The sequence below is a fragment of the Sceloporus undulatus genome, chromosome 5 (genome assembly GCF_019175285.1).
Source record: "Sceloporus undulatus isolate JIND9_A2432 ecotype Alabama chromosome 5, SceUnd_v1.1, whole genome shotgun sequence".
NCBI lineage: Eukaryota > Metazoa > Chordata > Lepidosauria > Squamata > Phrynosomatidae > Sceloporus > Sceloporus undulatus.
The window spans coordinates 30,747,578-30,768,656 of record NC_056526.1 but is presented as its reverse complement, the minus strand read 5'-3'; the positions used below and the strand labels follow the sequence as shown (position 1 = coordinate 30,768,656).

General features: G+C 39.7%; 2 protein-coding genes across 2 annotated transcripts in view; both read left to right on the top strand.

Annotated features, from left to right (window-relative positions):
- Positions 1–21,079, top strand: part of SYN3 (synapsin III) — a 1,385,441-nt gene that overhangs the window by 985,751 nt on the left and 378,611 nt on the right. The window lies entirely within an intron of this gene.
- LARGE1 (LARGE xylosyl- and glucuronyltransferase 1) overlaps positions 1–21,079 on the top strand; it is a 305,482-nt gene that overhangs the window by 265,184 nt on the left and 19,219 nt on the right. The window contains exon 12 of the mRNA XM_042466639.1: positions 11,953–12,231. Within this exon, the coding sequence (XP_042322573.1) occupies positions 11,953–12,231 (279 nt within the window). The remainder of the gene's footprint in view (positions 1–11,952; positions 12,232–21,079) is intronic.

Below are 21,079 nucleotides of genomic sequence, written 5' to 3'. Positions count from 1 at the left end.
AATCAGAAGAAAATTCTGTAGCAGGTTTGAGGTTCAACAACCTCTAGAGAGCTACAGCTTCCCCTTCCCTTCTGTTCAATAAAGTTGGTTTAAAGAGTAGGAGAGCAAAATTACTCCCCCCCACCTATGACAACAAAGCAGATCTTGAGCTCACTGTGCAGAGAGGATGTCTATGAATGACATACGCATTGGTGTTTGTTACATTTGAAGATTTTGCCTTCTCCTGAATGTTGCTTGATTGCAACACTAGCTCTCTCCACCTATGAAAAATGCATAAATCATAGCTATGTCATATTTGTGTTCATTGTTGGTTTGTTTCATTTGGTTCTTTGGTGCAGTTAATGATGACTGTTCAAGCTGCACCTGTGTCTGAATTATTAGACTAGTGAGTTGAATTTTCAGCACTGCAAATAAGAATATGATTCAACAGAGAAATTGTTGGTGTCAATGAGGGGGGGGGGAATGCCCATAAAGAAATGTCAACAAACAGGATAGTTCAGTGTGAATGATTTGTTGTAATGCTCACTCTCAGTAGCTCTTCGGACCCTGTGAATTCTGTGAAATACCATCCCTAGGTATGAAAGGTTGGGATTTATGCATTAAACCAACAGTGTTAACCATTAAGCATTAGAGCTTCGAATAAGAATGGCTAACATCTTTGTTTTATGTGCAGCAGTGTAAAGATGACAAATATTTTTAAAAAAATTTCTTTACTCATTATCTCAGATTGCTCTGCCGATGTTTTTCTTTTTCTTTTAAAACAAATTACAGCCACATAGGAGGTTTCTGTGTTAGTATGCTAGTAAGGTACTGAAATTTAAAAAATTACTTTTCTTCCATTTTAAAAACCTTAAAATAGACCATCCAAATGGCAAAGTGAGCATCTTCTATAAATTAATAGTGCTTCAAGAAACCTCGCACTATGAAAACCACCCACATGTTTGCCATTTGGTTTAAAAGAAGTAAACATAAAAGCAATTAAATAAGACAGTAGCCATGGTTAAATTGAGCTTTATTCATGAGCTACAGCCAACGATAACATTAGCATGGCTCTTCAAGGCTAACACAAATGAGTTGGCAACATTTCCAAGCTCTGCTAAGAACAGTGCCAGGGTGCTGATTAAGTGTTGGGTGTAAAAACAGGGTCAGGATGTGAATCTAATCCCTCACTTTCTGAACAGACTCCAAGTCTTCCATCCCACCATCACCATCAATCCAGATGCCAGATTAAGCTTCTTACTTTATTTCAGCACAGGCAGCAGAAAATCTGATCAGTACCTCTCGCCATCCCTGGTAGTAAAAATACAGTAAGAATAAACTAAAAATTAACAGTTTTTTCCATGACACTATAAATTTGATCTTGTCTTGAATCTCCACACATCCAGCTTCAGTTGTAGGATCAGGGCGGGGGGGGGGGGAGTTTCTCCCTGTCACTTTCTCCACTCCCTAGTTTATCATGTCTAGCCTAGCCTCAGTTACTACTTTCCTAAGCTAAATAGCCCCAAATGTTAGAGACTAATCCTGCCAATCCAATAGGTAATAAATATGTCAGATGCCCTAAGTGGATCTAGGGACTCTGTTGGACTTTGTGGTGTTCTGCCATTTGCCACACTGTCATATTAATTCAGTTTAATCTGATTATGCTGATTGATTGCTTTTGGTTGAATGGAAGGAGAGTCCCACTATGCTTCTGTCAGTTGGCCTTCCACATTTGCAGCTTTGACACACATGGTTTTGATTATTCACGAGGCCAAGGCCACATGTGCACATACTCCTCCTCCTCCCTCTGGGCCCCAGGAGGGAGAACCTGGAAAAGGTGCACGCACCAACCCCACCCTTTTCGGGGGGGGGGGAATAGCTGCCTTCCCAAGGCAACTAGCCCACCGGGAAAGGGACGGGGGGATCAATCTTTGTCACCCTTTTCCCAGTGGGATAACTGTCTTGGGAAGGCAGCTATATGAACAGGAAAAGAGTGAGGAGGATTGATCCTCCCACCCCTTTTCCAATGACCTATGTCCTTTTCCCTGAAAGCTATCCCAATAGGAAAAGGGGAAGGAGGATCAATCCCCCCACCCCGTGCACCTTCTTCCATGGGATAGCTGCCTGAAGAAGACAGCTATTCCCCAGGAAAGGGGTGGGGAGCATGCCTGCTCTTCTTCCCCTGCCCATCGATCCCTTTAACTGGCTTCCTTGTGGGGGGAGGGTTATTCACGATTTTTCCACATTCGCAGGGGCCTTATGCCCCTAACCACCGCAAATGAGGAAGGGTGTGTGTATATGTTTTATCTATGAAACCAATCATTGTTGCCAAAAGCTTTTCATATAATATTTAAAGTTCTTTTTAATTGATCCCTAGAATCATAGTGTTGGAAGAGACCACAAGGGTCATCTTGTAGCCCTGGTGGTGCAGTGGTTAAATGCCTGAACTGCAGCCACTCACTCACAAACCATAAGGTTGCGAGTTCAATACCAGCAAAAGGGCTCAAGCTCGACTCAGGTTTGCATCTTTCCGAGGAGGTCACTAAAATGAATACCCAGCTTGTTGGGGGCAATTAGCTTACAATTTGTAAACCACTCAGGGAGTGCTTAAGTGCACTGATAAGCAGTAAAGAAATGTACTTGCTATTGCTATTGCTATTGTAAAAGCCACTGCCATGCAGGAATACACCACCAAAGCACTCCTGACAGATGATCATCCAACCTCCAAAGCATGAGATTCCACCAATCTCTGAGGCAGTGGCTTCACCAGGGGGGTGCAGACCATACCACGTGACATCCTAAGGGGGGGGGTTTACACTACTGCTGCTCAAATACTTGTATTTTTGCAGAAACATTGTGGCATTTGCCTGTACTGTATCTCTTTAAAATGCTTTAAGAGATGGTGAGAGTGAGGTGAAGCTCAGTGGGAGAAGAATTTTTTAAAAGTAAAATTTCTAAATTTTAAGTTTTTAAAAATTAAAAAAAATGATTTTTTTAAAAAAATAATTTTTCTTTTAAAAATCATTTTAACCAAATCTTCACTGTGTATGTGTAAATACATTTAGGTTTTGCATATGATATTGTAATTTGAAGGTAGACTTTTAATTTTGCTAGTTGTTTATGTCACAACTTGTCAGCATTACATTCAGTGGTATATTGTAATTATGATTTATGAGTAACATCAGTGCAAAAAAGCATTACTAAGTATTCTGTATGGTATGAAATGGGAGGAGGTCAATGGGGGGTGACATCATGAGTGACCACACCAAGTGACACCAACCCTAGGGACACCACTGCTCTGAGGGAGTGTGTTCCACTGTCAAACAGCTCTTGCCATCAGGAAGTTCTTCTTAATGTTGAGGTGGAATCTCATTTCCTGTAGCTTTAATCCGTTGCTCTGTGTCCTAGTCTCTGGAACAAGCTTGTTCCATCTTCAATATGACATCTTTTCAAATATTTAAACATGGCTGTCATGTGTCCCCTTAACTTTTTCTTCTTCAGGCTAAACATATGGTACCTCACTCACTAAACTGCTCTTCATAGGGCATGGTTTCCAAACCTGTGACCATTTTGGTCACCCTCCTTGCTCAAGCCTGTCAATATCAAGCAAGAGCCATCACTTCTTTAACCAGCTTCAAAACGGAGTTGAAAACCATGCTGTTCCGAGAAGCCTTCCCAGGCATCGCATAATTGTTGCTTACTAGCTGATGTTCTGTTGTTGACTGTTTATCGATCCATTTCCTGTATTGCTATGTACTGTATATGCATTATCCTACTTGTGAGTATGTATTTTCCCTGGATAATGATTAACCTTCCATTTTGAAGCCAAGCCCTCCCTTCAGTCCATCTGCCTTGGTCCAGGCCTCGGAGGTTGAGAGGAACTGCTGGACCTCTTACCCTTTCCCGTCACCACTCCCTTCTCCTTCTGTGTTATGTCTTTTTAGATTGTAAGCCTGAGGGCAGGGAACCGTCTAACTAAAAGGATTGCATGTACAGCGCTGTGTAAATTTACAGCGCTTCATAAATAAAGGTTAATAATAATAATAATAATAATAATAATAATAATAATAATAATCTTTCTTGAATTGTGGTGCCCAGAACTGGGCACAGTATTCCAGGTAATGTCTGATCAAAGCAGAATAGAGTGGAACTGTTACTTCCCTCATTCTAGACACTATGCTCCTATTGATGTAGCCTAGAATTGCACTGGCTTTTTTAGCTGCTGTATCACACCATTGAGTTTGTGCTCCATTAGAACTCCTAGATCCCTTTCACATGTACTGTTGTCAAGCTAGGTTTCACCTATATCCTTTCCTACATCTAAGCCTTTTATTTTTATTGTCTGCCTAAGTGTAGTACATTGCATTTCTTCTGTTCAAATTCATTTTGTTAGTTTTGGCCCAGCTCTCTAATTTGTTATGGTCATTTTGAATTTTGATCCTGTTTCTAATTTAAATGTGTGTCACAACTGATAATAACCTTTGTTTCAATAACAGACAAAAAGAGAGCAAGTAATTATTTGATTGTAGACTAGCAAAAGTAATCTCTGGCATCTAGTGGGCAAAGCTTTATACATTATTGGATATCATCAGGATCACTCAGAACTGCAGGAAAAAGATACTAATGGTGAAACTGGAAGTTGTATTTGCTGGTTTGAACACATTTCTTTCTTCCACAAAGCTTTAAAAAGATGGTAGAAGAAGGATTACTATTTTGTTTGATTACTATCATGTAGAAAAACGTGTTCTGGTTCTTCAGATAAGTATTAATGGGGAGATGTTTAGCACAGGGATTTGGAAAAGACCATCTGGCTGCCATGCCAATGGTCCCCCCCCCTTTTTTTTTTTTTTTTTTTTGTTAAGTTTGGTTTTTGCTGATTTAGAATGAAATGTCTGTTGTTTTTTTCTCTGTGCTTAGATTAATGAAGCATAAAGTTCATTTCAGCAAACCTATGTTCACATCTTTATGACTCCTTTAGGTATTTTTGGAGCTTGAAGACTGTGACTAGGCAAGATTTAATTCAATAATGTATGTTCAAAATGTTATTTTGCATTGCTTTTTCATTTTCATCTAAACCACCATCCAGTTTCTTGCATAAAAATGTGACAGGCAGATCTGAGAAGTCCTGTACAATCCACTCTATGTAATTGTTGCTTTCCATTTTCCTTCTTAGTCTCAGTGAAGATTCACAGACCTATTCTGTAGCCAGTCTTGTTGATGATCTGTCATGAAAGAAATAGGAGCGCAGTCTCGAACCATTTTGAAAGTGACCTGTTAACTTGTTCTTTAGTAACAAATGCCACTGTCACCTCCTGGGTGTCAACTACAGGGCCATGGACAATCTCCTCAAAGCCAAGATTTGGCTCCCAGGCAGCCTCTTCTTAATATAAACATGTTCTTTCAAACGAAATAAGTATTTCACCCATATAAACATATGACACTTATATATTATTTCAGCAGCCACCTTGATATAAATTAGCATTCTGCTGACTTTTGCTGTGTATCCATATTGGGAAGCAATGTAATGGCTGCGTTGAAAAATAGGGGCTTTTCTGTTGTGATAAGGAACCCACATTGTGGAATATTTAATGTGATATTTGGCTGAGATCCTTGTTTTACAGGTTTTCTTACCAGCTGGAAACTGTTTTTCTGGAAATCCTAGTAGAGATCTGGTGAATTATGTCTTATTTAGGGATGCTTCAGTGTGATTTATTTGTTTTTAGAGTTTCTACTGTTATTTATTTATTAGAGTACTTATACCCCGCCCTTCAGCCCTAAAGGCTATCAGAGCAGCTTACAATTATTATTTTTAATTAGATGATTCCCTGCCCTCAGGCGTACAATCTAAAAAGACCCGACACAAAAGGAGAAGGGAATGGTGGTGGGGAAGGGGGGGAGGTCCAGCATTTCTTCTCTTCCTCTGAGGCCTGGACCAAGGCAGATGGACTGGAAGGAGGGCTCTTCTTAGTTCAGGCCAGGCTCAGTGGGGCTCGCAGGCCTCACTCTTCCTCTGAGGTCTGATGACATAGATGGCAAAGGTAGGACTCATCTGCTTACTTTAGGCCAGTCCTGATGGAGCTGGCAGGCCTCACTCTCCCTCTGAGGTCTGATGACGTAGATGACTTAAGTCAACTTTGATTTATGGAGAACCTATTAACTGAAAGACCCGAAAGAGCCACAGTCATCAACTATTCTGCTCAGGTCTTGCAAATTCAGGCTCTGGTTTCTTTAATTCAATCAATCCACATATAAGCTTTGAGCAGAAAAGAAAACATTTTCTTTCAAAAAAAAATCATTTTCATTCTAATCATAGTTATGCTATATAAATGCATATTACACTGACAAAAGGAATATGTGGGATATGTTAAAAGTGGTCTTTATGACCACTTTCTGCCTTGGAAGGAAAAAATAGTTTTCCAGTACTATTTACTTTTTCAAATATCCTAATATTTGAATAAAATAATAAAAGCTTCCCAAATTCAGCCCCAAATTACATCTGGTCATAATTAGAATATTGGGGTCAAAACAGTAGTTGCCAGAGTTATATCAGTGGTAAACTGACTGTATAAATGTTGGCATTTCATCTCAGACTTCAGAACAGTCATCCCTGAACAAAAGAACCACAAAGGAAGACTAGAAAGAGAAACAGCAGGACTGGAATGTATCCACAGACTACAGTCAATCAGCAAGGAGTTGAGCACAGATAATGGTTTCCTGGCACACTGCACACATTTCAGCATTATTTAACCCCCATCCTCATGCAGGCACCCTTGACCCGTTCATCACCTCCCTCTCTGCTTCCCACACTGCATTCCAATACTCATTCATATGGTTATCTACTCTCCTTGGCTGTAAGCAACAGCTTTTTTGCTCCCTTTATTCCCCAACAACCATCATTAAAACTGTACTCACCACCTCATCGCCATACCCACAAATCTTTGAATTTGAATTGACGTTCTCACACACAGGCAACTTATATAGATCTGTCTCTCAATTCTCCATTCCAAAACATGAATCTGACGAAGTAGGCCTCACTTGACGTCTATGAAAGCTCGTGCTACCAATTTCTTTTTATTTCAGTTAGTCTCAAATATGCTACAACATTCCTTTGCATACAGAATTTCAGGGTCAGTTTCAGTCCTTATGCACATTCCAACTAATAATAACTAATAAATGTCATAAGTAAAAACTGGTAGCCTAACCAAAATTCCATTGCTGACCAACCCAGTGAATAACGAGGTCAGACACAGAGAACTGGGTTATAAAATGGGCAACTTTATTTTACTCAATTTATTTAACTTTATTTCTTCAAGATCTGCAAATACCAGGGGGGAGAACGTTGTGCGGGAACAGCTGGCGGATGGTCTGCTCCCAGACCAATTCCCCAGATTTCCCTGGGCGAAAACACCCATGCCTCAAGGACAATACAGAAGTAGGTTGCTCCCCGGGCAGCCCGCATCTGGAAGGCCAACCCAAGACTCCCCCACTTAACTCACAAAATTTAAGTGAGAGTTTAAATCTTAGGCCAGCCCCTAAGCAAGTCTCTTTCCCTTTCTGTTTAGTCACAAGACCTAAAAGTCAGTTCCAGAGACTTTCCTTCACCCTTTAGGTGTTCACCTGGACCTCTATCTCCTCCCCACCTATTTATGATCACACCCCAGACCAATTGTCAAAGTCCCCAACTAACAGTGTGTGGTAGGCAAAAAAAAAAAAAAAAAAAAACTTGAAAAGGGGAGAAAATTCCTACCCAGCCCCGAAGTGACCAGAAGTTACTCTCACACTCCTGTTGAGGCAGAAGACTGGGCCAGCATTTCAGCCAAACTGAGAGAGAATGGGCGGGCAAGCCTGCCCTTACCTCTTTTAACAATCTGGTAATTGTGCCGTTTATCTTTAAATTGCTGGTCTCTCCACTGACAGGCAAGCAAAGGATCCTCCCCTGATAACAGGATTGGGGAGAAGTATAAATTGCTTCAGTTCCCCCTAATTCAAGTAAACTAAATAATACTTTTTACCAGTAAGCCAATAACTATCTTCTTAAATACAAAATATAAGAGCAATGCATCAAATAATATTAAGTAGCAAGAGGCAATCTCTTGATTACAACATCACTAGCGAATAGAAATAGCAGCTTCATCTATATACCGCTTCATACCAGCTAAGCAGTCTCTAAGCAGTTTACAACTGTAAGCTAATTGCCCCTAACAAGTTTTAAGGTATTAATATAACTAGGAAAACTTAGCCTCTTTGCCACAGTCAACTCCCAGCTGTGCTCTGTGACTGTTGCCCTGAGATCTCCCATGAGTCAACAGTGTGACGCAACAGCTAAAAAGGCCAATGCAATTTTAGGCTGCATCAATAAAAGTATAGTGTCTAGATCAAGAGAAGTAATAGTGCCACTATATTCTGCTCTGGTCAGGCCCCACCTGGAATATTGTGTCTAGTTCTGGGCACCACAATTTAAAAAGGATGTGGAGAAACTGGAGCATGTCCAAAGGAGAGCAACTAAAATGGTGAAGGGTCTGGAAGCCATGCCCAACGAGGAACGACTTAGGGAGCTGGGAATGTTTAGCCTGGAGAAGAGAAGGTTAAGAGGTGATATGATAGCCCTGTTTAAATATTTGAAGGGATGTCATATGGAAGAGGGAGCAAGCTTGTTTTCTGCTGCTCTAGAGACTAGGATCTGGAACAATGGATGCAAGCTACAGGAAAAGAGATTCCACCTCAACATTAGGAAGAACTTCCTGACAGTAAGGGTTGTTCGATAGTGGAACACACTCCCTCGGAGCATAGTGGAATCTCCCTCCTTGGAGGTCTTTAAACAGAGGCTGGATGGCCATCTGTCGGGGATGCTTTGATTTGGATTTCCTGCATGGCAGGAGGTTGAACTGGATGGCCTTTGCGGTCTCTTCCAACTCTATTATTCTATGATTCTATGATTCTAATGGAAGACTCATGCATCACAAAAGAACTGTGAGGCCATATTAGGGCTGTAAATATAAAACTGCTTAGTGTATGATAAAATTATGCTGAAATTATAATTGAAATGACCCTAGTCCAGTTCAGAAGTAATACTAAATTACAGTTTAGCATTCTAAAAATGAACCCAGTCATGTTCAGGCTCCTCTACCCTCCCTTCTCTTCCTCTGCATCAGCCTCAAGGAAGATAAGATTGGAAGCATTACTTCCTTGTTTAAAAACACCTAGGTTTGTCGTTACATCCAGATAGTGTAAAGTTTAAACAATGGCTTGTTGTAACAAGCCAAGTTTGATCCCAGCTTGTTTCAATAAACCATTGTTTGCACTAATCACAAGCTGTCCCGATTTTCAGATAACAACAAACTGTGATTAGTTTTAAAATGACAGCAGATGCTTTCAACCTGTGTCTCTGTTTCTGTTTCCATTTGCACCAAAGGTCAAGTGGAGCAGCCCTTGTACTAAAGGCTTGACTAATCTTGTTCCCAGTATTCTTATAGGTTGACATGCTGCCTTAGCAAGAGCTGGTCTCTATGGCCTTGCATGCCTTCTGTTTCCCATCCTGATTTTAATAAAGAGAGGAAAATGGAAAAGATGATTACTTAGCTGAAGGAAATAAGTGCACAGAAAGTAATCTGAATACTCAGAGGCATTATATCTTCATAATCACTTTTTTAATTGAATCTAATAAGAGTGGAAATGGTTTCTGGATGGACTAAGCAGGTGCTCAGATTAAGTAGAAGTGGAATTAATTAACTGCAGTGTTTTGTTTTGTTCCTTAAAGATCCATGACACAACTTGGAAAGAAACTGTTAAAACATTCATTTTCAATTCATTTTCTGCTTTAGATACTCATGTTTCATGGCCTTTCTCAGCATTTAAAAATGTTAATACAGTCTGTTTGATGCAGACTTAACAGTTTAGCTGCTAATTCATCTTGTTCTAGCTTTTTTGTATCTCTTTGGTGCAGTATTACATTTCACTTTCTAATTTCTCTTGCTCTAGCTTTACACTCCTCTTGAAAAAACAGGTCTGCTTCTGGATTCAACTCTGAGCTTGGTTTCCCTGGCTTTTGCCATGACCAGGAGTATATTTGCACAATTTGAGCTAGCTGTTCCATTTCTGGAGATAGATGGTCTATCTGAATGCCTTAATTACATCTCATTTTGATTACTGCAACATGCTGTACATGATGCCTTTCAAAAGTCCTCAGAAAGAAGAGAAGGAAAAAAGGAAATGTTAACTTTCAACTTTCTTAGCAATGGCTATAAATTATAGATTATCTATAATGATCAATAAGAATGTGAGAAAATAACATTACCATTTCTTCTTCTCTTCTTTCTGTACTTTTTCTTATTCTGTTTTCTTTTTTCTCATTTTTTTAGTAGATTATGTATTGTTTTAATGTATTGTAGTTAAATTTCTTAACAATTAAAACAAAAAAGTACTCAATGGCACAGCTGCCCAAATATCTGTAGCTAGACTGTTGACCAGGGTTGGTTATAGGAAGTACACAACATCCTTGTTAGAGTTGCTCCACAAGCAATTGTTTTATTTCTGGGCACAAAGTCGTGATTCAGACTTATAAAGCCCTACACAACTTGAGTCCAGCTATCTGAGGGACTGTATGTTAAGGAAAATGCAACATGGGACATACAGTAGAAAAAATAAAACATGTATGTAAAAGTCACAATGACTAAGCAAGAGCAATTAAGAAGCCACACAGGTGATAAAGCTAATGTAATTTAGAAGGCTTGAATGCCAAGGACAGAATTATAGAATGTACAATTGAAAACACCTGAGATTCATTAAGTGTACAAGGTGAAATGATGAAATTCTTAAGTATGGGTTGAACTATGAGAACCAATCAAAATGAGTGTACACGCCCACTGGGTGGAAACTGACTAAGTGGGTGGTGTTTAACAATGACTATAATAATTGCTATGTTTGCCAATTTTTTTTTGAGTAGATTGGATAGTTGGAGTGTTTTGGAGATTGTAGAGATTGTGATTTGTAGGGTATATCGTATTTTGTATATAGTAGAATAAAGTAGATCTTTTATATAAGACTACTGAGTTGTCTGGTGTCTTGACTGAAGATACAAGAGCCAGCAGGATCCTGGAGAAGTTTGGAGACTTCTGAAGAAGAAGAGTGAGAAGGCTTGGAGAGGTTTGTCAGGGTCTTCAGCCTATTCTCTGAAACTCTGCTGCTTTGGAAGAAAAGCATTAACCATTGACCAAAGCTGGTCAGCTCCGCTGCATAACAAGGTGGTGAGTTAAAGCCAGAGGTGAAGAGCTACAACTCCCATCATCCCTGACACTGTATACCCCCACTCAAGTCTGCCCAGGCTTTTAGATCTTTGGGGAAAGCCCTTCTTTCAGTCCTACCATGTTTGTAGTCACATATGGTCAGAATATGGAAAAGGCCCTTTCTCAGTGTCTGTTCTCAGGTTCTGGAATTCCTTCCTAGGGCTGCTAGACTTGATTCCATCTTTTTTGTTATTCCGTTGGCTTTCTTATCCTGACAGGCACTAACTATTTATAAGGAAAAGGTTTTTAATGGTGTGTTTTTATTCCTTGCCTTACTAAGGGATATGTTTTGAATTGTTTTTAATTCCATATACAGTTTCAATTCCTTTTTAAGAATAACATTTTGTATGTTTTTTACCAAAGTGTTTTATCAGTATCTGTTTTAATTTAATTTCTGTGCAAGACATTTACATTTTGTCTGTAGAAATTTTTTTATACAAAATAATTTATTGAAAAAAATCCTGAAGTGTGAATAGTCACTGAAAATTGAACAGAAACTTTGTGTCTATTTTCACATACTGAGGAGAAAAACTGATATAATTTGTACTTGCAGGGAACTCAAATAAATCATGATTGACCTCTCTGTTGTGATGATATTTTATAGCTGAAGCAAAAATAGCAAAAGGGTTATCCCAGTCTTACAATATTCCTCTTTCTGACCTTGTTTTTTCCCCTCCACCCCCATTCTTAGACTCCAGATGCTTGAAGCCATCTGCAAACATTGGGAAGGCCCCATCAGCTTGGCTCTCTATCTTTCTGATGCAGAAGCTCAGCAGTTTCTACGCTATGCCCAAGGCTCTGAAGTCCTCATGAGCCGGCACAACGTTGGATACCACATAGTATACAAGGAGGGCCAGTTCTATCCAGTGAATCTCCTACGGAATGTGGCTATGAAACATATCAGTACACCATACATGTTCCTGTCAGACATTGACTTTTTGCCTATGTATGGACTCTACGAGTACCTCAGGTAAGCATGAAAACTGTTGTTGCATACAAAAACTTATGTGACAAGTAAAATAGCTACACCTATTGCAGGTGTTCCTTGGTTGGTATCCCAGAATTAGATATTTTGTACTTCTAGGATGATAATAAATCAGAAGATTGAAACAGATGCTTTTAGCTTTAGAAAAATGTGGGAAGCAGAAGACAGAACCAGTTGTGAGACTAAGTTTTATAGCAGATGGATTATTTAGGGAATACGCCAAGACTAAGAAAGATCTATGTCTCTTAGGCTCTACTAAGAGCTTTCAAAATCCCAGTGTTTTGGATGTGCAAACCTGAGAAGTGAGCAAGAAGAAGTGCACCACTGCTGCAGTACATGCCCTGTTAACTTGCAGATACACACACACACACACACACACACATGTGGAATTGTTGGTATCCTGCCTTTCCTAGTTACATTAGGTAATGGAGGTAAGGACTAGGCAAAGCACTGACAGTGACAAGCACGAGTCTCAGGCTCATCCTGAGCTTTTTTTGCAGGTCCCTGAGGGAGAGACAAAGCATGACAGCTCACTATTTTCTATTTTGGCTGCTTGGAGACTTCCCTGCCCAGCTACCCACATTGCTCCTGCAAGCCTGGCTGGGGAGTCCAGAGCCAGGTTAGCCTAGCTGGGGGCAGACCTTTCAAGGCAGACCAGAGAAAGGGATTTTTATCCCCAGTCTGCCCAGGGACTTCAAATCATCCCTGCCAGGCAGCTAGCATTCAGTTGGCTTGGTGTTTTTCTTGTTCCCGTTCCTTGTTAAAAAGATGGCATATGATGATTTCTGACCAGTGCAGATTATACTGATTTTGCTGTTTTATTTCTTGTTTTTCTTTGTCACATCTTGTTACTGGAGTTTTCAACACTGGGCCTGTTTCCCCCATGTTGAGGCTTCCTTTAAAGTCAGGGAGAGACATGGACCTCATCTGTAGCCCTTGAAGGCCCCAGCTGTTTTCCAAAAAAATTAAAATGGTGCAATATTTAGGCAGCTTTTGTTTCCAAGCAACACAAAGACCCCCCCCCCAAAAAAAACATGAAAACTCTTAGACCATATTCACTGCCAAAACCATGCAGTGGCTTAGAGTTGTGTGAGATCTTTCCATCCCATACTTTTCCCCAGGAGATGAGTTGATAGTGGGCCTCCATCAGTTGACAAGAAAGTTGTCCAGCACCCTATGCTTCTAACTGCTCTTACCAATACAGTTGTGGCCATTTCGGACCCAACAACATTTGTTTGGTTTTGCTCCCCTTGTTCATCATCTCCTCTTTACCACTGCAACTGCTTTAAATACTTTAAAACAGCAGCATTCTCAGTGTGGAATTCCCTCCTCAGGAAGGTCAGATTGGCTTCTTCTTTATTTTGCTTCAGACAGGAAAGTAAAAACTATTATGTTCTGTCTGGCTTTTAATATTGTATAATCTTTTATTGCTGTTTGGTTTTAATTTAAATGCTACTCCCAAATTTTATTGTATGGTGTTTTGTTCCTTAAAAAATAGTTTTATGTGAACTTCTGATGTTTTTATTGTATATCACTCTGTGTGCCTGCCACATAGAAGTTGTGATTTATTCATGATTCTTTTCTTGAATGTGTAAACATGAAAATGTATAAAATAAATAAATATTTAAAAGTATGAAATTAAGTTTAGTTCCCAAGGGAAGTAGAAATTTCTATTACAAGGCATACTTCAACATGAAACTGGTCAACAGCACTAATAAATGTACAATTGCATCCTATATTGGCATGGAAATGGACTGGTTGACCTATAGGTCTTTTCCATCTCTGATATTGATGCTTCCAGGATGTCTTTAATAGTGGGGATGTGAAAAATGTTATTGAAGTTGTTATCTCTCTGACATACTCTTAACCCAGCACTGTACAATGAAAGTGGAGCTATGATCCAAACAGGTTGGATAAGTGATTGAAAGATAAGATCTTGTCAGGACAGAATAATTACTGCACTCAACTGGAGAGGAGGAGGAATGACTTTGTTATGTATTGTACAACAATAAATGTGAACAAGTTGGGTTTCATGGTCTTCAGACCTCTGCTCAGCTTACCTGGCCTCTCTTAATGGAGATGTCCACCCCCCACACATACACACATATCCCAATAAATAGAGCAAGGAGGACACCAAGTGGCCAAACAAAGGATCTAACATCTGATTTTTACAAATTGCTCCTTCCTTTGCAAAAAAAAATATATTATTTTGGTCAGGCTGTTATCACTTAACTAGTTTTCAGCTCAACCAGTTCCAGCTGTTTTTGTTTTTCCTATTCATGAGCATTCCCATGCATGTTTTATATATCAAATATACCATGAATAGTAGAAATAACTTTCATTTTTCTGGTTTAGTAAATGTTGAAGGAAAGTGTATGGTACTGTCTCTGTACTTGCTCCTCATTTGCTTTGTATACCAAAGTACCACAAATCTTATGAACTACCCTGACTTACAGATTTTGTTTTCCAAAATGCCCAATCTAGGTACAGTTGATCAAACTCTAGTGAACACCATCTGAGCCCCTCAAAACAGTTCAAGCTCAGAGGTGGTGGCACATGAAAATCCTTTGCGTTGACGGTTTTTGTGAGCTTCTTTTGTTTTTCCGAGCCTGTGTAAAATGAAAGGTGCACTGTGTTTTGTACCTGGGAATGCAAAGTCTTCTTTTTCAAAGTCATGAATGAGCAGAAAACAGTGAGGAGACAAGTCCCATGTGGTCTGAGATGATCAACTGTTTATTCAGTATTTTTTTAAGCCCAATGCATTCTTCAGAGGCCTTCAAAATCGCTGGAGTTGAAAACACACTCCAGAACACAGGACCATATATATTCATGAGCACCAAACAGCTTTTTGTTTTGGGAATCCTACTCACTGTTGTGTGTTTGTATCATGTTATGACATTCCATTCCTTTGGTTTGAACTCCCATGACTTTGTCCCTCCTCCCCCCCCCCCATTTTTATGCCTTATTATAGAAAGCACTCCTCTTCCCATTGACACATGAGGAAAATCTAGTTCTGAATGGATAACATGTGATGCATTATTTGTAGACTGCATATCTACACTATGGCTGTGTTGAGCTGAAAAGCAAAACTGTGGTTTACTATTAAATGTACTAAATGTAGGGCCTCCCCAATTTCCTCCTATACTGTAACCATTTAGAAGAGCCAAGAAGCCTGTTTTTCACTAACCACACATAGAAGCTTACTGCACAGGTCCTCCTGGGTCCGTTCTGAGAATGGAACGGAAGGAGCAGGAACAAGTGTGGAACCAGTAGGGGACAGATTTTACCGCACACTCCTGTCCCTCATTTGTTCCGTTCCCCCTCTCTTCCGTTCTTAATCCGTTCCAGAGGGGGGAATTTTTGAGAACTGTTCAGAACAGTTCTCAAAAAGTGTTCCCTCTGGAATGGAATGGGAACAGAAGAGAGAGGGAATGGAATGAGTGAGGGACTGGAGTGTGCGGTAAAATCCGTCTCCCACTCATTCTGTTTCCTGCCAGGCTGTTCTGAGAACATCCCAGAAGACCTGTGCGGTAAGTGGGTGCCTGTGGGCGGTCTATAAAGTGACAAACAGACTATAAACCGCAGACACAAGTGTAGTTCACTGTAGTTGACTCTGAACAGTAGTTTATGGATTGTCTCAGTAAACATAATTGAAATCAGCTACAATTTAGGGTTCAAATATAAATGCTAAATTGCTATTAATGATATACTGAAGCTTCCAATCTTCTCCTTGCAGGTGTGTGGAAGATGATACAATGTTACAACATAGTTAAGTTTTACATCCAAACTAGATCAGTGTCAATAATTTCAATTTCTATGTAGACTAGGATAGTATAACTGATATTGGCTGAAATCCTGCAAGGGAAGACAGAGCATAAAGTTCTAACCAGGTAGAGCTGAACTCATTCCTCTCAGGACTGGTTTTCCTTCTCTGTGGAACCCCCTGACATGGTCATGTAAGTTTGTGGGCAGCCAAGAAGAAGCAGCTATGTCTCTATAACCAGATGCACAACAACAAAGATATTCCTCAGGTCCTGCCAGAATTTCTCTGGAGGTCCCAGAGAAGGGCATTGTCATGGTACAGCTGGATGTAGCCAGACACTTCTCAGCTGTTCAGGGCTATTGTGTCTACTACATGGCCATGAAAGTGAGTCTTGAGGTGGTGGAGGCCATTGTGAGAGGGAAGTAGTTAATTCCCACCTCAATAATGACCATAACAAATTATATACTGGCATTATGTAAGGAGAGTCCACTATCCTCAAAAGCAGCCTAATCCACTGACAAATGGTTCTTATAGTCAAAATGTTTTACCCTCACCAAAACACCTGACAATAAGGCATATAGAAACCTCATAATTTTAGCTCATCTACCGTTTTGAGGAAGCCTATTGGTGCTGTATGATACTGAATATCTTTATCTATTTCAACTGGTTTTTATGACGAATTAGAGAGTGGATATTGAGTTGGTTATCCTGTGGGATAACCTTTGCCAAAAAGAAGACATGAGGTGTGTGTCACTATTGATTATCATGGGATGGCTGGTAGGAGGAAATTTGGGTGATCAATATAGTTAAGTGACAAATAGGTGAAGTACAGTATTTGTAAATACATTATCAAAAAAGATCCCCACACTATATTATTATTATTATTATTATTATTATTATTATTATTATTATTATTATTATTATTATCCTTTATTTATAAAGCGCTGTAAATTTATAGCAAGAAATACATGAAATACATGAAGTCAGATCACCTGTCTGTCTACCTTGCACTGTATATACTGTCAGACAGAAGTCTCTATCAGTCTTTCCCATCCATTGCTAGCTGAGATCCTTCTAACTGGGAATGTCAGAAGTTGAGCCATGTATGCTGTATCACTAAGTAATATGTTTGTACCCTTCTTGGTACTCAATCACCTTACTCATTGTCTGCAGTTGTTAATAAGTAGCTAATATTAAAAGACTAGTGCAGGGGTAGGCAACCTGCGGTCCGCGGGTCGGATGCGGCCCGGCAAGGCCTTGGGACCGGCCCCAGCCCGGTCCTGCTGCCGATTGCCGCCGGAGCCTTTGGCCTCTCACGTGAGGGCGTGGGGCCTTTGGCCTATCAGGAGGAGGCGGGCAAGGGGGGCAATTGTCTATAGAAGCCTCCGAAACATGTATTTATATTAACATTTTTTAAAAATCAGCAAATTTTTTAGCGTGTCCTCCCTTTTTTAAAAAAGTGTCCTCCATTTGAATTTTTCATCCTACATTTGTCCCGGTTTATTTATTTGTTTATTTTTTTAATTATTTAATTATTTATTTTTTTGCTCCCCCCCCCCCCCCCCCCTGTGGGCCAGCAACCCGGCTCCCGGCTCAAACAGGTTGCCTACCCCTGGACTAGTGGAAGCAGGCCTTGGAAATGTTTGAAGGGGTTGGAGTGGGGAAGAAATGATTAACTTTGTCCACAGGTTGTTACTTTATTTTTCAGAATTTGGAGTAAGATAGGGTGCTGGAAAGCAGATATTTATGAAGCTGAATCTTCTCAGCCATTGTATAGAAATAAATAAGCAGCCTTCTAGAATATATCCAGATTTATTGCTAGGCTATATTAAACACCACTTCTGACAAATGATGCACAAATCTTTCTGCTTCAGACACTGAAGCACATAATATAAGTAAATTAAAGATACTGAGTCACACCTGAGTCAGATTATGAAAAGTAATGTTTAATGCATATGGCATCAGCCTTAGCAAATTGAACAGGGTAAATGTTTTCAGTTAAACAAAATGAAGTGGTGGTGGAGATATCCACTAAATGAATGTATGTAGCCCTCAAAATGAGGCCTCATATTCAGATGCTTGAGCAAAGTGTTCATGTGGTCTCTCCTACTAAGGACAGTTCCTCTCTTTCAAGGGCTGTCATATGATAGTCCTCTTTTTGATGGTTTCCTATTTATAAAAGGCTGTTCATCCCAACTCAAACCTCAAAAGTTGTGATCAGTAGTTAGCACTGGACAGAAGATTGAAGCAAGAGGCAGGTTACCTGATCAGTCATCCCCAGTATGGTGAAATATATTACATTTCTATTTAAATTAGTGTTTAGTTCTAAATTGGCATGTTTTCCTTGATTTCATGTTGTCAAGTCTACTATGAGTTATGGTAACCTCATCATAGGGTTTTCTTGGCCACATTTGTTCAGAGGGGGTTTGCTTTTGCCTTCCACTGAGGCTGAGAGAGTGTGACTTGCCCAGGGTTATTCAGTGTGTTTCCATGTCTGAGCAGGGATTTGTATCCTAGAGTCCTAGTCCAATACATAAACCACTGTTCCATGGTGCCTCAAATTTAAATGTATGTATATGAGTGTGTGTGTGTGTGTATGCATATGCATAAATTAGCATGCAAAATATTATTTTGTCTTTTTGAATGATGTATAAGTGGCCATCCTACATCAAGGAAGAGTCTCCCTTTTGGAGAATTTACTTTACATACACAAAACAAATCTGAAATCCCCTCCCCCTGCCAAATCTGCTTAGCACAAATTGGGCAGTGACTGTGAAGGAGATATTTTGCATTTTGCCCTTAACTATTCTGCAACATCCATGACTTCATGACAAGAATGTTAACTCAAGCCTATAATGCTTATTTGCATATATGGTTCCACAATTAAAATTTGAATTATACATGTACTGTCTTAGAAAACGCAGACAATTTGGGAGCAAATAAAGTATCAGTGAGTACTTGCAGGTATACTATCCCCAGGATAAAATTTTCCACGACTCTTTTCACAATTCACCTTTTAAATAGCTATTAACTCACAGCGCAGAAACTCCCTGCCTTTATTAAAAAAAATAGCCATTTTTTCAAAACTTCTGGTCATTTCCAGGATTGGGGAGACATTTGTGGCAATCCATTCAGGCATTGTAATATCCCAGATTTAGAAAATTGCTTCTTCAATCTGTTGCCCACAGCTGATTTATGGCCTGCTTCTTGGCTTCCAAAAGTATTTTGTTGGCCATTGTGCTTGAAACTGCTGTTGTCTGCCATCAGAAAAACAAATGGTAGAGCTAACTTAGCCTCATTTGGCAGGGTACTGCAGACCCCATAAGCAGCAACAAAAAAGAACCTCCCTCATGTTTTTCCTACATGTGTCTATCATAGTGATGAGATGGGAGAAGGGTTCTTCCAAAGATCTTACAATCCAGGCAGGCTCACGTGGGAAGATGCAGTCTTTTAAATAGCTTGGTTTCTGGTCATGCAGGCTTTGTAAGCCATAGCCAATTCAGTGAATTATGCCCCCAGATAAACAATTGATTAGAGAAATTATTGAAAGAAGAGATTCACACATTTAGTATCACTAAAATCAATAACATATTCTGGACCAAATGCTTTCTAAACAATTTTCCAAAGGCAACCACTTCAACTAGGGCTAAGGGAAGGTGAGAGTAAAGTACTGCTAGGAAAGAGTGTGGGTACTGATGTTTGCAGATGCTATTTTGGCTTCACGACCCATACAAATCCTACTATTTTGGCTACACCACCCATACAAAACCTACAGCATCCCATTCTGTCATACCAGCAGTGGATCAGCATACAGCCTGCCCCAATGTGTTTTGTAAGTATCAGCTGTGCAGAGTCATCTGGAAAACCATTTAGCTATCCAGAAATGCCATGGAGAACATGTCATTACAAGCACTCATGGGCTCATTCCTCAAACATTGTGGAATCCTATTCTAACTCCCATTTACAGTGAGAGAAATGAGACCTAGGAAGTCTACTGTGACAGCAGAGAAACTGGAGATGATGTTATATAGATTAGACCAATATGAAAGCACATAAACTAGTTTAGCCCCACTGCATTTAATGAGACGCAAATGGCTTCAATGCACCTTCTTCCTGCTTCAATACTTTCTCAGTCACACAAAGTTCCATGCCAAATCTACAGAAGAAGGCACAAGTTAAAGCAGTGGGTGGAATCATTAAGAGTGTCACGACCACTGAATAATTCTGGCATCTGGAGGAGGCAGGTTGTAAAAGAACTTTCCATTTAAGAAGCAGTTGCCTGGATCAATTAGAATTGATGGAGGGAGGAAGAAAGGAAATAGGGAAAATGTATCCAAAACTTATAATGGGAGGCTGATAAAATTGAATAACCTTTGCACACTGACAAGGAAATTTGATGCAGGCTCTTCAAACAAGTTTTCAAAAAGTTTCCTATGAGTTATCTCATTTTATGGAACAGTCACATAGAGAGGCCTGAGGGGAAATCTTTGATTGAAAACTATTGTGAAAACCTATAACTTAGGCTTATTCAAACAGTTCTCCTTTTTTGCCTAGTTGAAATGACAGATATGCCTCACTGCCATTGTGATGGTCTTTTCCAGGCAGGTGATGATTGTGATACTGAGCTTATAGATAATTTGCTGCTTGTTTATAACATTTCCAGTCTGTGTCCACAGTTGTATCACAAACATCATTACAGTTAATCCTATTAAAATGAATCCAATTAGACATATTGAGAAACAGTGTGTTTTGTTTTGTTTTGTTTTGTTTAAGGAAAATACTTTTTAAAAACAGTGCCAAGAAATTTATTCTGACAACTGCAGTCAAGCCTGTACAGATGTTCTGTCAGCCAGCTGCAAGGGTAGTATATCATTTGATAACAATATTTATAGAACTTGGAAAGGCTACTCCATGAATGACATATATTGGGGGTGTAGGTTTTTTGTTTGTTTGTTTATGTTTATGGAAGGAGCCAGGGGAAGATAGTGCTATGCTATTCCTGACGTTTGACCCCAGAATCTACAATATGTAATCTCCCAGTATGGTACATTCACTTCCCACTTTTCCAAA